This window comes from Vanrija albida (genome assembly GCF_041260175.1).
Source record: "Vanrija albida strain AlHP1 chromosome Unknown contig_4, whole genome shotgun sequence".
NCBI classification, from domain to species: Eukaryota; Fungi; Basidiomycota; class Tremellomycetes; order Trichosporonales; family Trichosporonaceae; genus Vanrija; species Vanrija albida.
In genome coordinates, this window is record NW_027191423.1 from 782,661 (window position 1) to 796,600 (window position 13,940).

At 60.7% G+C, this 13,940-nt stretch overlaps 5 protein-coding genes and 1 non-coding gene across 6 annotated transcripts; 3 read left to right on the forward strand and 3 right to left on the reverse strand.

Annotated features, from left to right (window-relative positions):
* The first annotated feature begins 1,004 nt into the window (after positions 1-1,004).
* On the forward strand, positions 1,005-1,119 carry Q8F55_005021. The gene has a single exon. It is a non-coding gene; the product is annotated as a tRNA-Leu (tRNA).
* Positions 1,120-2,507: 1,388 nt separating this feature from the next.
* On the reverse strand, positions 2,508-5,489 carry AAT1_2 (aspartate transaminase aat1; the record flags this gene model as incomplete). The annotated part of the gene is made up of 9 exons (XM_069353518.1): positions 2,508-2,979; positions 3,020-3,148; positions 3,195-3,376; positions 3,413-4,246; positions 4,281-4,551; positions 4,590-4,658; positions 4,698-4,731; positions 4,770-4,798; positions 4,846-5,489. 9 exons carry the CDS (start codon positions 5,487-5,489, stop codon positions 2,508-2,510), a joined length of 2,664 nt encoding a protein of 887 aa, XP_069208160.1.
* Positions 5,490-6,016: 527 nt separating this feature from the next.
* Positions 6,017-7,292, forward strand: Q8F55_005023 (uncharacterized protein; the record flags this gene model as incomplete). Its single annotated transcript, XM_069353519.1, has 9 exons — positions 6,017-6,087; positions 6,136-6,201; positions 6,249-6,287; positions 6,333-6,371; positions 6,409-6,485; positions 6,535-6,803; positions 6,851-6,966; positions 7,015-7,094; positions 7,141-7,292. The coding sequence occupies 9 exons, from the start codon at positions 6,017-6,019 to the stop codon at positions 7,290-7,292; spliced, it is 909 nt and encodes a 302-aa protein (XP_069208161.1).
* Positions 7,293-7,364: 72 nt separating this feature from the next.
* Q8F55_005024 (uncharacterized protein) lies at positions 7,365-10,194 on the forward strand (the record flags this gene model as incomplete). The annotated part of the gene is made up of 4 exons (XM_069353520.1): positions 7,365-7,790; positions 7,831-8,111; positions 8,151-9,227; positions 9,264-10,194. 4 exons carry the CDS (start codon positions 7,365-7,367, stop codon positions 10,192-10,194), a joined length of 2,715 nt encoding a protein of 904 aa, XP_069208162.1.
* Positions 10,195-10,262: 68 nt separating this feature from the next.
* On the reverse strand, positions 10,263-10,788 carry Q8F55_005025 (uncharacterized protein; the record flags this gene model as incomplete). The annotated part of the gene is made up of 3 exons (XM_069353521.1): positions 10,263-10,458; positions 10,496-10,600; positions 10,637-10,788. 3 exons carry the CDS (start codon positions 10,786-10,788, stop codon positions 10,263-10,265), a joined length of 453 nt encoding a protein of 150 aa, XP_069208163.1.
* Positions 10,789-11,773: 985 nt separating this feature from the next.
* Q8F55_005026 (uncharacterized protein) lies at positions 11,774-13,355 on the reverse strand (the record flags this gene model as incomplete). Its single annotated transcript, XM_069353522.1, has 9 exons — positions 11,774-11,988; positions 12,032-12,119; positions 12,154-12,221; positions 12,267-12,369; positions 12,407-12,557; positions 12,593-12,820; positions 12,862-12,960; positions 12,997-13,109; positions 13,152-13,355. The coding sequence occupies 9 exons, from the start codon at positions 13,353-13,355 to the stop codon at positions 11,774-11,776; spliced, it is 1,269 nt and encodes a 422-aa protein (XP_069208164.1).
* Between the last annotated feature and the right edge of the window lie 585 nt (positions 13,356-13,940).

Genomic DNA, 13,940 nt, shown 5'->3' on the forward strand with positions numbered 1-13,940 from the left:
CACATCTGAGCGGGGAGGCTAGCGCCCAACGCACCCATCACGTTGCTCAAGAGTGAGAAGGTTGTGGTGGGACGGTGGAGCGACTGCTGCTGGCTCCGGAATGCTGCTGGATCGCCAGAGCGCTTACCCTCGTCTCGTTGTCGTTGTGGGTAGACACTCCAAGGCGTGAGACGCGGACGCTGCGGCAGTGGGTGGGCGGGTTGGTTGGCTGGTGTCGCCGGCTGGCTTGCAGAGGGCGGCGGGTGTGGCTCTGTAGCAATGCAGACTGTATTTAGAAACGCAGGCGGGGTATGACTGGATATTGGTTGAGGGTGTTCGGGGAGTGTGCAGAGTGCTGGCGGCAGTGCGGCGAGCTCGGGGCAGGAACGAAGTGGATTGTTGAGGGCTGGCGAGTCTACTCTCATCAATCCGTTTCGCTTACAGTTACCTCAGTAACCGTAGACAACGATGGTTTAGGAACAGATAATCCTCTCTGGCGGTCAGTTTTAAGGGGGCGGGTTGGGTGTTGGAGCTGAAATGGAGAGGATATGGTTGTGGGGAGGTGGTGTGGTGGGGAGGCGCGAGCTGTCCCCGCGGTGAGCGCCTGGGAGGGGATGCGAGTCGTCCCGTTGGGGATACAAAATTCAAAGTTGAACCGAACAAGGTGGAAGCGAGTAAGGTCTTGTGGAAGTTCTTCTTGTCGGAGGAGAAGGAGCGGGAGGGGGGAAGGTGGGGAAAGGAGGCGAGACGGGATGGCGACAAGGAACAATGAGCTGGGTGCCAACCTCGCCCATTCTTCCAACGCCGAAACAGTGATACTGGCGACGAATAATTGTCTCTCGAGAGCGCTGTCCCGCGGTCGAATTGACGAGTAGATAGAGGTGAGTTGGCATAAACAAGGCAAGCACGGGAGAGTGCACTGAACCCGACGCGACGTGCGAGTGCACTGAACCCGCGAGCGACTGCACCGACCCAGCCAGCACCCGCCGCGACCCAAGACGCACTCGTCGCACCGCTCCCAAAACGTGGGTGTAGGGAAGTGGTCAAACCCATTGGCGTTAGGACATGTCCCCGCTCGCGGCGGCCGTCCTCACTGCCAACAGCCGAAGGCTTTCCCGGGTTCGACCCCCGGCGCGCACAGCACAGTCTTTTTGGCGTGTGGAGAGCGCGCAGTTGCCAGGTCCCACGAGGCCGGGGGGAGTGGCGAGCGTGCTGCGACCGGCCGGGTTGTCGGGGCTCCCCGTCGGGTCGGGCGAAGCTCGAGGGCGGGTGGGTTGTGCGGGGTGAGCGGGTGAGCGTGCTGACTGTGCTGGCTTGGCTCTGGCGGTGCGTGGAATTGGATCCTCGGCCTCCTCTGACTACTTGGCGAGAAAGAAAATTCAACTTTTGTTCTCCCACTAGGCCAGATGAGATCAACCAGCTCTTGGGTGAGCGCGTGTTGGTGCGAGCAGCGGGGCCACTCGCAGCTCGGGTTGGGGCCGTGGGTGGGCACTTGCACCGAGCGCGTCGCAGTCTACCATGCCTACGCCGACCAGTCTAACCCTCTGCCTTGCCTTGATATTTCCCAAAGTGTCCCTCGAGCGCGGCATTGTCGGGCTTGGAGTGGTGACGCTGCAGACCAAGCCTTCGTCATGGGTCATGGGCGCGAGGCAGGCCACGAACACCTGGTCCCTAGATTGGAATGCACGGCGCGTTCGTTGCCCTGCGGTGTGGTCCTCCTCGGACCCGGCAGTGCATCGTACGGATCTGTCCATGAACACCGCGCCGCGAGGCCACGAAGACGGCGATCACGACGGCGGAAGATGACCACTTCCGGTGCGTGTGGCGCCACAGCCGGGGCCGCTGAACGGGCCCGCCATGCACGCGCACGCACCCGCCGGCCAACGCCGCCAGTACGCGCCGCCGCACGGCACAGAGAGCGGGCCTAGAGCGGGGCGGGTGCAGCGGCTCATGCGGCACTGGGCGCGGTCCGTGCGAGCGCGATGGCGTGGCGGGTAAACTAACTCGTGCTACGACTCGCGCCACTCCCTTTGTGGCGGTGGGCTCAGCCCAATCTCGTCAACCTGCGCTCTCAATCGTCCGTCTCTCCGCTCGGAAAATCGCAGCACACTCCCCAGAGTTATGGGGGCTATGGGATTGCGCCAGGCGGCGGCAGGCGGTCGCCAACCGAGCTCGCCCCTTGCCCTCCTCGGCGGTGCTCTGGCCCGATATCGAGCAGCCGCGCCGCCCCGACTGACGTGACGCTCCCCCTCCCCCCTGGCCCGTTTCTAAAAGTAGATAGCACTCAGCCCCCCGGTGCAGTATCGGAGGAGTTGAACCGCGCCCAAGTCGCGCGAGAGCGTGAGCCGCACCACGGCTTTGTCGCGCCTGCCCCATGAGGCGACTCGTTGTTTTGCCACGCAACTCAACTCATTCTTGGCGGTCTCGGGCCACTCCCACCGCTCCCAGGCACAGACTACAACATGATACATCATTATAACACAACTCCGGATGCGCCACAACGGCGTCTTCGCTGAACCCAAAATGGTCTACTCAATGGTTGCCAAGATGAGCTCGGCCTGGCGCGCAATCTCAGCCCGCTCAGCAGCCTTGCGCACCTGCTCCTCTAACAGCCGCGCCTCCTCCTCTCGTCGCACCTCTTCCTCCTCCTCGACCCTCTGCGCATCGATGGCGTTCTGGATGGACGCCTCCATGAGCAGCGCATCCTCGGCCTGGGCGGCAGCCGCTTCGGCGGCGGCAGCAGCGGCGTTGGCCTCGGCCTCCTCGCGCTCTTGCTGCTCCTTGGCGGCCTGGAGCGCCAGCTCCATAGCCAGAGCCTGTGCCTGCTGCTCCTCGGCTTCGCGGATGCCCTCGCGGACGACGTAATCGAGAGCGCGGGCAAACATGTCGATCTTCTGCGAGTTGTTGAAACATCCCAAGGATATGCAGCCATCTGGTAGGATGTGGACATGGCGCTTGCTTGTAAGCGCATCTAGCTGAGGCTGAGGCAGGAGGATCGAGCTGGCCTGTTAGGTTCATCTCAGTGGTAACGACGACTCACCAGTACATGCCCGAGATGCGTTTCAAGTAGTTCCACGTTCCAGGAGTCTTAAGCTTGTTCGCCAGGATGTCGAACAGCTTCTCACGAACACTCTTCAGACGCTCAAACTGCGCCTTGATCTCTCCCAGCCTGCACAGTCAGCGGTGAATGAAGCGACCCTGCCAGAACGACATACCATCCGGCATACAGCTTGGTATCCGAGAGGACGGTGTGCGCGAGGAGCGCGCCCCATGCAGACGGGCGTGCGTAGACTGTCCGGGCAATGTTCCGCAGCTGAGAGTCGATACGGTCGCGATCCTCGATACTGAGGGTAGGCACCGACACGATCGCGGGGCTGTCGGCGTACAGGCCCATCATCTGCACCCGTTAGCAACATCCGGTAACTGCACTCACAGCTTCGAAGCTCTGGACCAATACGACGGGCAGATTCTCGTGGACCATGAAGCGCAGGGGCTGGGCATCACGGCCAGCATCCCCAGTTGTCAACCCCTGGAAAGCCATAACCATGAGTGGAATGAGGTGTCGTTCTTGCAGGAGGGCCGTGAGAAGTCGCCATTGGGCTGCTGTGAGCTCGGCGCCCGTTGGCACAGAGCCGCTGACATGCAGGAGGACAACCGAGCGCGCGGGTGCCTGTTGGAGGTCGTCCCGCATGCCTTCCCAGTCCACCATACCGGTCTTAAGGTCGTGGAAGCGGTACATTTTGATGTCAAGGCCGGCGTCTCTAAGAACCGCGACGTCCTCGTCGGTGGTTGGATTAGGGATGTAAATAGACCGCTGAGCCGTTGTAACGATGGGGAAGCGAGCCAAGAATGTTGCAGCGAGTCGCAAGCCGCCAGTGGTCGACATGGCTTGAATGGCGGCCACAGTGCTCCGCTTGATGGCCTGACTTTCCTCACCGTAGGCGAACTTGGTGCCCGACTCCAAAAATGGAGTGTACCCCTCAACCGGAAGCGTTTCGTACGTGAACAAGGACTCCTCGCGGAGCTTCTTCTCAGCATGCTTCACAGTCGGTGGGAGGAATGCCTTGCCACTGTCGTCGAGGAAAACCGGAAGGGCGATGTTGAGCTTCTGGGCCGCCTGATCTTCCTCGAACGCCTGCTCGACCTGAAGAGAGCTCTCGGCAGGAGCAGCCGGGACAGAAGACCACGTTGCGCGCATTTCTGAAGAGCTGCCGTCGTCTGGCTGTTGGGATTCCGATTGCGGACGGCCCATGCTGGCGGCGGAGAGCTAATGTCAGCCCAGGCCCGTGGTAAGCACCCACCTGTTGCAAGACGTCCAAGAGTAGACTGCTCTGCGCATCCTGGCTCATTCCCCCAATGCCCAGCCCAGAGGTAGCGCTCTGTGACAGCTGCTGGAGTGCATGAGCTGCTTCTGGCTGGCCGTTGTTGGCGGCCCGGGTCGCGTGCATGATTGTTTCCATGGCAGCAGCTGAGGCAGCTTCGCCGTCGACAGTTCCACCGGATCGAATGAGTGACTCGAGCGCCTGTACGCGCAACCCAAGCTCGTAGTTGACCGGGACCTCGTCGTTTGGTCTAGAGGTCAGCATCAACAGGCATGCCGGTTCACTCACTTTCTCCGCTTCCTTTGGGGAACGGTCGGCGTGTCCATACGGCACATGCTCGGCACACCGCGCTTAATACTGGGGCAAGTTAGCTTGTCATGGGAACCGATAACTCACCATCGGCTGCAGGGGATGTTGCGATCGCAGTGTTCTGGGCTGGTAAGTATCTGGCGGCCATCCTGCACTAACGCTTCCTCCTGTGGCACTCTGTGCAGCTCCTATGGAGGGTGTCAGTACAGCACCATGAACAACACTTGTAACTCACAGGACCGTCCTGTTCCGCCTCCGCTTGAGCTTGCCCCCTTCGTAGTACAGCCTTGGCCGGTACTCTCCATCCACCCATCGGCCCCTTCGATCTCCTGGAGCTCCAGGTGTGGTTGGGCGCGACTCATCGTCATCGTCCGACCCCTCTCCCTCGCTTTCCCTCGCGCGCAGGTCGACTTCTTCTCCACCCTGCAGGTCTTGGTCGTCACCGGAGGGGATGGGTCCGATGTCGAGGACGAACTCCTCTCCCTGGTCTCCAACCAAGGGCTCGGGTGGGGGGATAAGCAGACTCGAGTAGTCTTGATCCGCATCGTCGACACCGAGAGGAACCTCTTCCGCCTCCTTGTCAACTTCGATTCCCTCGGCGCCTTCCTCGACAGGTTCATCGTCATCGTGGGGGATGTTGCTCAACGCGGCCAGGTTGGCAAGCATGTCCGGGTCAAAGTGTGCACTTGCCCCCAGCCCATCCTCTTCAGGATCGGGTGGGAGGGCGCTGAGAGCAGCCACGAGACTGAGGCCATCGTTCTGGTCGTCAGTGTCGAGGAGTGGTTCGGCTTCGTCGGTGGTGGTGGTGGCCGCCGCATCTTGGGGTGGTGCTTCCTCTGAGTGGACCTGGCTGCCGGCCAGATCGTCGTTGTCGCTCATTGTCGTAAAGTCCGATCGTCTCTGAATCCAGCCGCGATTGGTATGAATCGGTAGCTGAGAGTCGAGCCAGTCTGACTAGGCGCGAGCCATGCTTGGCTCCGAGTGTGATGCGTCGATAATGGTCGTTGGATGTCGATGGTATCGTTTGTTTGGCTTTTGGTGGCAAGGGAAGGCAGGCAGGCGGCGCGCTCTCGGCGTGGAAAATTGAATGGGAGGACGATTTAAGTTATGTGTGCGGAGTCAAATATCCACGTGGCCAACCTGGTGCAGCCCTGACTGTTTTGCTGATGTCATCATGTGCTCGGTCTGTGTCAATGCTCTGCTCTCTCTGTCGCGATCGATCACTCACTCGACCGAGTCATCCCCAGCCAGCCGTCCTAAGCACCCTCCCTGTCCTGGTCGCTTCAACGCCGCCCATGCTCTTTCGTTCGACTCTCACTTCTTATCGACTGTGCACAAGAACTGTAAAGCTATCAGCCCCGCTACGCTATCCACTTTCTACCGCCGCCATATCACCATCTTTTGTCATGTCCCAGAACCTAGGCGTGACGGATCCGGCGTCTGTCCCTAACCCTCTGGGTGAGGGCAACTTTATCAAGTGAGAGTGAAGCCTGTAATGTTGGCACCTACTGACGCGTTGCGATAGGACTGCTGGATGCTTGATCATTGGAGACGAGGTCCTCAACGGCAAGACCAAGGACTCGAACAGCCAGTGAGACGATTCAAAGGTTCTGTCGATCCGAAGCTCATGATCCACAGCTTCTTTGCTCAGTTTTGCTTCGATTTGGGTATTGAGCTGTGAGCTGCAGTCTTGGCGTCTCTGCCAACTTGCTAATGTCTCAGCAAGCGGATAGAAGTCATTGCCGACGAGGAGGATGAGATGTGAGCAGCCGTCAGCCATTGCAACGCTGACCGTCAGTATCGAAGCCGCCCGGCGTATGACCAAGAACTATGACTTTGTCGTCACGTCTGGAGGCATCGGCCCGACTCATGATGGTGGGTGGAAAGGAGTGTCTCGGCCATTGGCGCTGATCATATGTCACAGATATCACCTACGAGGCTCTCGGCAAGGCGTTTGGCCTTCCCCTCACCCACGACCAGCAGACCCTGGAGCGTATGCGAGCCTTGACCCCCGAGAAGAGGCGTGCGGAGCTGGCTGCGGCATCCCCAGAGGAGCGTGCTGCCCGCGAGCGGATGGCTCTTTTCCCGACTGCCAAGGGTGGGCACGGAGGCGATGGGCAGGGCGGGGCTAGAAGTGAGGTGCTCCACGTCTCTCCCGAGAAGTGGGTTCCTGTTGTTCGTCTCGGCGGCAAGGTGGGTGCTGCGCTCGCGAAGCCGGCCCGTGTCACTCATCCGCTCAGTTGTGCGTTTTCCCGGGCATCCCCAGTCTCTTCCAGCAGCTCGTGCAGGACCTGGTGCCGTACCTCCCACTGCCTCCATCGTCGGCAAAGCCATTCCGCCATCTGATTTACACGGCGTGAGTATGCTGGACTAAGCTGGGGCCTTGTCTAATACTGGGACGCAGGTGGCCCGAGTCGAAGATCGCTCCGTACCTCACAGAACTCCAGAACAGGGTCAAGAAGGAGGGCATTCGTGTTGGGTCATGTGAGCTGTCTTGTTCTGCACGGCGACCTAGCTGACGCTTCCACAGACCCATACCTGTACCAGGGCGTTCATGTCAGTCTCATTGGTCACGACGTCGAGCGCGTCAAGGAGCTTGGGCGCGAGGTCGTCGACAAGCTGGAGGGCAAGGTCGTCTCGGAGGGTCAGCTTGGGGATGAGCCCATCAAGGCCAAGGTCTAGTCATGTACATATGCACGAGATATCCATGCTTGGGGACGAATGGCAACAATGATTGCCAGGATGGCAGCCACAATGACGACCTTGACGACGGAAGCAAAATTCACTACCAAGAGTTCTGTTGTGGACCACATCAAGAGCACACACAACTTGCAGCCTCTTGACTTCTCTGACCTCGTCGCCTTCTACAACACACGTCCGGCACGACACACGAAAGGCTCATCAGCCTACCTCGTAGTCATGGCGTCCACCCTGCCATTCTCTCTCGAGGCGCTTCGTTCGCACGCCATTTTCGTTCCCCCGGCCTCGACGTCCACCGATGATGGCTGGGAGCTGGTCGACACCCCCGACCTGTCTGCCGAGGGACTGCCGGCGCCAAGAAACGCGCGCATCGCCGTACGTGACAAGGACCTGATCGTCGCGTTTGGAAAGGAGGTCAGAATGACCAGCCTCGCAGGAGAGGGCTGGGAAGTCAACTCTGGGAGTGTTGGGGCGTACAAGGTGGGATGAGACTGGGCCTCCGTTTGCTGACTGGTACCAGACGCTCAAGTCCCCACACCTCACCTTTGCGATTCATCAGGTGGTTGTCAACCCAACGGGCCGCTTGCTAGCCGTTGTTGGACACCACCAGCTCGTGATTATCGTCCTCCCTCGGGCTGGGTTTGCCAGTGCCAGCGGCGGCGAGGTCGCCGTCCGGTCGTTCCATGTCGACGAGTACCAGCACTCGCCCTCCTCGACTGCGGCGCTCACCAAGGTTGTCTGGCACCCATGGGGTGAGAGTGGCAACTCTCTCTGGGTTCTTGCTTCGGACGGCAAGCTATTGTAAGCTGCGGACGGTAGAACCAGCAGCTGACGCCTCAGCGAGTACGATGTCCTCCGGCCTCAGGACCCCGTCCAGACGTTCAACTTCCTCCCCGAGAAGGCGACGCGTGTCAAGGCCAAGTTCTCGGCGATCGACCCCCTGTCTCAGTATGCGTCCTCGTTTACGTTCTCGGCTGGCGACTTTGACTTTGGACCGCTCATGGTCTACGTCCTGATGGCGAACGGAGACGTCTACACCATGGGCCCAGCGCTGCCACTACACGCCGACGTCCCTGCTACGTACCTCCAGTCGCTTTCGGCGTGGGTAACGGAGCGGACGAAGCGACTGGAGAAGGCGGATGCCGGGCAGGTCGGCGACGAGGGCAGCGCCGAGCGGGCCGCTTACGCCGGCCGCATTGCACTGCAGGCGCAGTGGGTCGACGCTCTACTCCGCCAAGCTCGCGACTCTCGGGAGGATGGAGATGTCGAGCAGAACGGTACACCATCCCGTCGTCGTGGCTTTGGTCTGCGCGAGTCTACCGTCGCCGCCTCCCCAGCGAAGGCAGACCGCCCCGGGCCCGGGCCTGGAATGGTCCGCGTCCACCCCCCGCACTTGACAGAGTCTGGTGGTCCTGCGCCCGGTGTTCACCGCCCTCTGGTCCGCCAAGGTCCACTATTGTTTGACCCATCTGCCCAGGAGGTTGGCAACGGTGACGGGGTCGACGAGCAGAGCGCCACCGACCTGATCGTTCTGAGAGCGTCAGGTGACAATGAGGATGAGAGCGGCCCCCGTCTCAACGTGATGGCTATTGCTTGGAGTGCTGGACGAGTAGACCTCGGCGTAGCGATTGAGACGCCAGAGCCCCGTTGGGTCACATCGCGGGATCCTGCTCCAGCCGATGTCACCCTTCCCATCCTCGAATCCATTCTCATCTCGTATCCCGCTTCGGCCGAGCCCGAGGCGGTCGAGGCGAACACGCCATCCCTGGTGTCCGACCCAGTCCACCCCGACGTGGTGTACGTCCAAAGCTCGTTTGGAGTCGACGCGATCTCGGTAGCGCCATGGGTCAAGAAGCTCCTGGACGGTGGGGAGGGCGACCTGCCTGGGAGCGAGGTGGCGCCACTTATTGCGGCAGCGTGAGTACTACTCGATCTATCGAGCTGACAGTATAGCCCATCAAGACCGATTGTCGGCACTGTCACATTCTGCAACATCACTCTAGGCTACGGCATCCTTGGCCTTGCCTCCTCGGGTCAGCTGGCTACTGTCGAGTTAGACTTCAGAGTGCAAGACCGTGGGGACGGCGCGCCGCCAGCCGAGGTCGTTGACGAGCCAACACCCGCCGACGTGCCCGACGCGCAGTCGCTTCTCGTCAAGCCATTCGACACCAAGGCCATCATTGCCAGCGTGCGCTCCCCCGCACAGCCATTCAACCCGCGGGCCGCCGTCCGCAAGCTGCCAGACTCTGGAAAGCAGCTGGCCACGATCGGGCCAGACCACCTGCGCGCGCTCGCCGACGCATCGTCGCAGGTCAGAGCGCAGGCCGAGGCAGTGCGCACTGCGTCTGCTGCCGTTGAGCGGCGTGTCGACCTCCAGGTCGCCGAGTTTGCCCGCCAGCTGAGCGTGCTGCGCGACGCCGCCGCGAGAGCAAAGGCGGCGCGCGACACGGCGACGGCGAGCGCCGAGCGCTACGAGCAGATGGTGGTTGAGCAGGTTGCGCTGGCGGACCGGCTCGACGCGATCCTGAGCGCCATGCTGGCCGAGTACCGGCCGCAGATTGGGCAGGTGGAGCGCAAGTGGTTTGACGAGCTCGACCGCCTGCGGCAGCGCGTCAATGGCGGCGCGGCCGTGCGCCGCAACCAGACGCTGCTGCACCGCGCCCAGGTGCTCAAGGAGCAGCTGGGGGTTGTGCGCCCGCTAGCCGAGGCGGCGCAGAAGGACGAGGGCGCGTCAGAATCGCACGCGTACGGGCACAAGCAGCTGCGCCCCCTCGAGCAGGCGTTAGGTTCGCGCGCCGACGAGCTCGCGCGCATGATGCGCAAGCTCGAGTCGCTCAACATCAAGGTCGAGTCTGCGGCCGCGGCGCAGGACGAGGAGCAGTAGCGGGGTAGAGCGGGTCTGTCGTCGTAGCACTAGTACAAGTACAACATATGCATGGTCGGTCACGAGCATCACTCTGCGGCCACCTCGTCCTCGCCCTCGAACGCGTCGGGCGGTATTCTCCCCTGCTGCTCGGTCATGGCGCCCTTGAGGATGTAGAAGAAGGGTGCTGAGCCCGCAGGGCCCGGGGAGGACTGGTACGCCACGGCCGTGCGGCAGCGCGAGCACACGAACGGCTGGCGGACCTCGCTGTCGTCTGACCCGCGGCTGGATGTCAGCCAGCGTCTCCAAGGGGCAAGCTCACCGCTTGACGATGGCGCACTGCCCCGCCTGCGCGTTGAGCTTGAACTTGCGCGCCGGCTGCCCCTTTGGTCCGGGGGCCGAGCGCACAATGTACGCGCCGTCTGTTCTGCGTGTGAGCTTGTTACGGAGCAAAAAGGCTCACTTGCGTCGCGGGAGCCGGTCCAGCTTGCCCTGGATCACGAGGAGGAAGTCCCCGCACAGGCAGTAGTACGACCGCAGGACGGCGCGTGAGCTCTCGGTCCGCTGCGCCTGGTCCGAGGTGGATACAACTGCGCGTGTGTATACTCGCGGCATGGTGGTTGGTGCGATGTCAACAACGGCGATGGTGGTCGCGGCAAGAAGTAGTGGAGGTGGGGCAAAGTGGCATTTTGCTTCCGCTTTGATTATTGTGGCTACATATGGCTATGGATTGTGGCTGTTTCCCCCTTGGCTCTGACTCCGTGCAAGACGAATGCGGGACGCGAGCGACAGCGGGCGGGATCTGGTCAGGGCCGAGGAGCGCGAGGGGCTCGACGATGGAACGGCCTGCTGGGAGGAGACAGGTGGGGTGGGCAGGTTTGGGTCCACCTTGCGCTTCTTCGCAGGCCTCTCCTCTGTGAAGGCGGCGGCGCCGGCCGGCCGTGCTGGGCTAGTGATAGGCGACAGCAGCCCAGGCTCATCGAAACTGTTCTGAATTCCCTCCCGCACTGAAAGCGGCTGCCTCTGGAACAGTGGGGACGTCGCCTCATGCCTCCGCCCTGACCTCGGCGGCGTCGACGGCGGCGACGAGGTTAAGGCCGGGGCAGAGGCGAACCGCGTCGGCGTTCTCGGCGTCTGCATTTTCGGTGATATCACCGCCGGGGCTTGTAACGTCACGGTGCTATGCGACCTCCAGAGCGCTCCAATCGAGTCTCGTTCTGGGGAGACAGGCAGCGATGCGGCAGTTTGGTCGTATCCCAAAGCTTTACGCGCCGTAGTTTTCAGATCGTGAGCTGACAGGGCTGTCGGGTGAGCGACCAGTATCAACAATCGACACCCACCTGAAAGCCATGGGCGCTCCCCCTTTTCAAATATCTTCATCAGGCGAGGCCACCGCAGCTCGTAAAGCTTTGGCTGTCAGCACATCCCCCGCTGCGGCTGCTTACCTCTGAAAACGGAAGCCGCTGGAACCCCGCCCCCATCACCTCGGCACACAACGGGGCTTCCAGAAGGACAGACGGGGGTACCATGGATTTGGGCATGTGGTACTTCCAGGACAAGCCGATCAGCCTCTGCCACTGTCAGCTAGCTTAAGAACGTGTTAACTAACACGCTTCCACGGATCGTCCTTGTCAAATGGCTTGCTCGCCCACCGACCCAGCCTAAGCTGGTCATTATATTGCTCCAATTGGTCGCGATTGAGTCCGTACGATACCCGAAAGAGGATCTCAAAGTGTGGTGTGTGGCGGCGCTGAAATACAGCCTCTCGGTTCGTCAGCACGCCCAAGTAAAATGTAGTGAAGACGGATGTGTCGACTTGGGCGGTCAGCGTGGAGCGGCACCAGTGAAGTGGACACACCCCTGAGTTCCCTTGCACGGTCAATGTCCCAGCCTGCGCCGAGCAGCACGAGGTCAATGGTGTCACCGAGTCCCGGGATGTAGTCTTTCTGCCTTGTCAGATTGATCAATAACCCACCCTACCTTCAGCTTCACCCAGGGCAGCTTGGGGTCATTGTAGGTTGATTTGGAGGCTTTGAGCACAAGGCCCTCTGAGTCGCTGGTTAACATCATTGTGAGGCTGTTAGAGCACAAACCTTCTCGGTCGTTGCACACAGTCTCGAACGCCGTCTTAAGGGCCAGCGTCGCATGATCTTTGCCTGCGTCCAGCGGGATGGCTTGGCACATGGCGAACACTGACTGTCCATTAGACACCGCCGACGGTGGAACAACTTACAAAGCCATGGATTGGACGAACGACGGATTTAAGCAAGGCTCGACGGGAGCGGTAGGGCACTGCGAGCAGGGTTTCACCATCAAGGTGAAGGATGTCAAAGAAGACGAGGCAGAGGTGGCGGCCGATGTGGGAGGATCTGTGGGCACTGGTCCTAGGAGGTCAACCACGCCCAGCATGTTAACTCACTCTGGGCCAACAGTAACTCCGGCTGCTTCAAGCCACCAGAACTCTTCGATACCCGGACCACGTCCGCCTTCCCGTGCCCCTTCGTTGAAGGGAACAACCTCCGCTTCGAGAATGACACTCGACTTTACCCTCTTCTTCGGAGTAGGTGTGCCACGCAACCGAGCTGCAAGGGTGGGGTACACAGGCATGTCATCTGGGACTGGAATGCCGAGGGCGGCGAGAACAATTCTGGTGGGTCAGCGATGATAATTCGGATGGTCGCGACCCACGAATGGGTGTTCCTGCGATCAACGGTGCTATTCCGCTTGGACTTGCTGAACACAGTGATGACTGGGCCTTCCTGGCCGATCTGGATGTGGATCTGCAACCTGTTGGTTAGTGGCCAATCTACGATTTGAACCCACCGGTACCCGTCATACTTGGTCTCAGCAACCAAGGTGTCGCACGCAGGGTTCTCGCCGTTGAAGAAGTGCTTCAACGAGTCCCCAATCCCACGGCCTTTCAAGGATTTTGGGATCTGAAAGCATTGTTAATTGAGTCAATCTGGGTGATAACGAACCTGTACGTTTACACCAACGACTGGCCCCGGTGGCACTGGGACAACTTGACCGGACGAAGAACTAACGCTCTCCGCAGTATCAGCACACCAGTCTATGTCACCCTTGCCGTCGCGAAAAAGCCTCGCCATGGTAGCGTCCCAGCACCACATGGCCTGGTGGATGTTCAGCTGCTGCGGCGCAGCTGTAATCTTCAGCCTCAGCATGGCTGTCGGATGCCGAGTGCGCATGGTCGGTAGTGGGCAGAGCAGGGGGCGAAGGTCTCGCATTATTACCTGAACCAAGACTCCCAACGCGTTTGGCGACAAGTTGGATTCTCGAAACAGCTGGCGGAGGATTACTATGGGGTCGGGAGGGTCCACCGGAGGGATAGACAGCTGAGAGTAGGGCGACGGAGCTGCCAGCTGGTCTAGAAGCTTATCAACCTCACTGAGCGTCAAGGATGACTTGGTTCCTGGAGGGATCTGGCGGGTTAGAACCAACTCGACGATGAAACCCACCTTCCTCGCCATCGAGTGGTGCACCTCCTGTCCGAGGCAGCCAGTGCCACCGACCCCACCCTTCTCCCAGTCAACGCAATCCCACTGTGCCAGGTCTTTGATGCAGAGAATAGACTCGAGGTGCACCGCCAGGCGCTTCTCCTTCAGCCCGTACCGCCGGCGCGTTCCATCATGGGGGAAGAGGAGGCGGAAGAGGCGCTTGCAAGTATGACGCGCGAGCGGTCGTCCGTGGTGGTTTATCCAGGAGAGGAATATTTTCTCAGGAGGAAGCTTGGGGTGAGAGCCATCGGG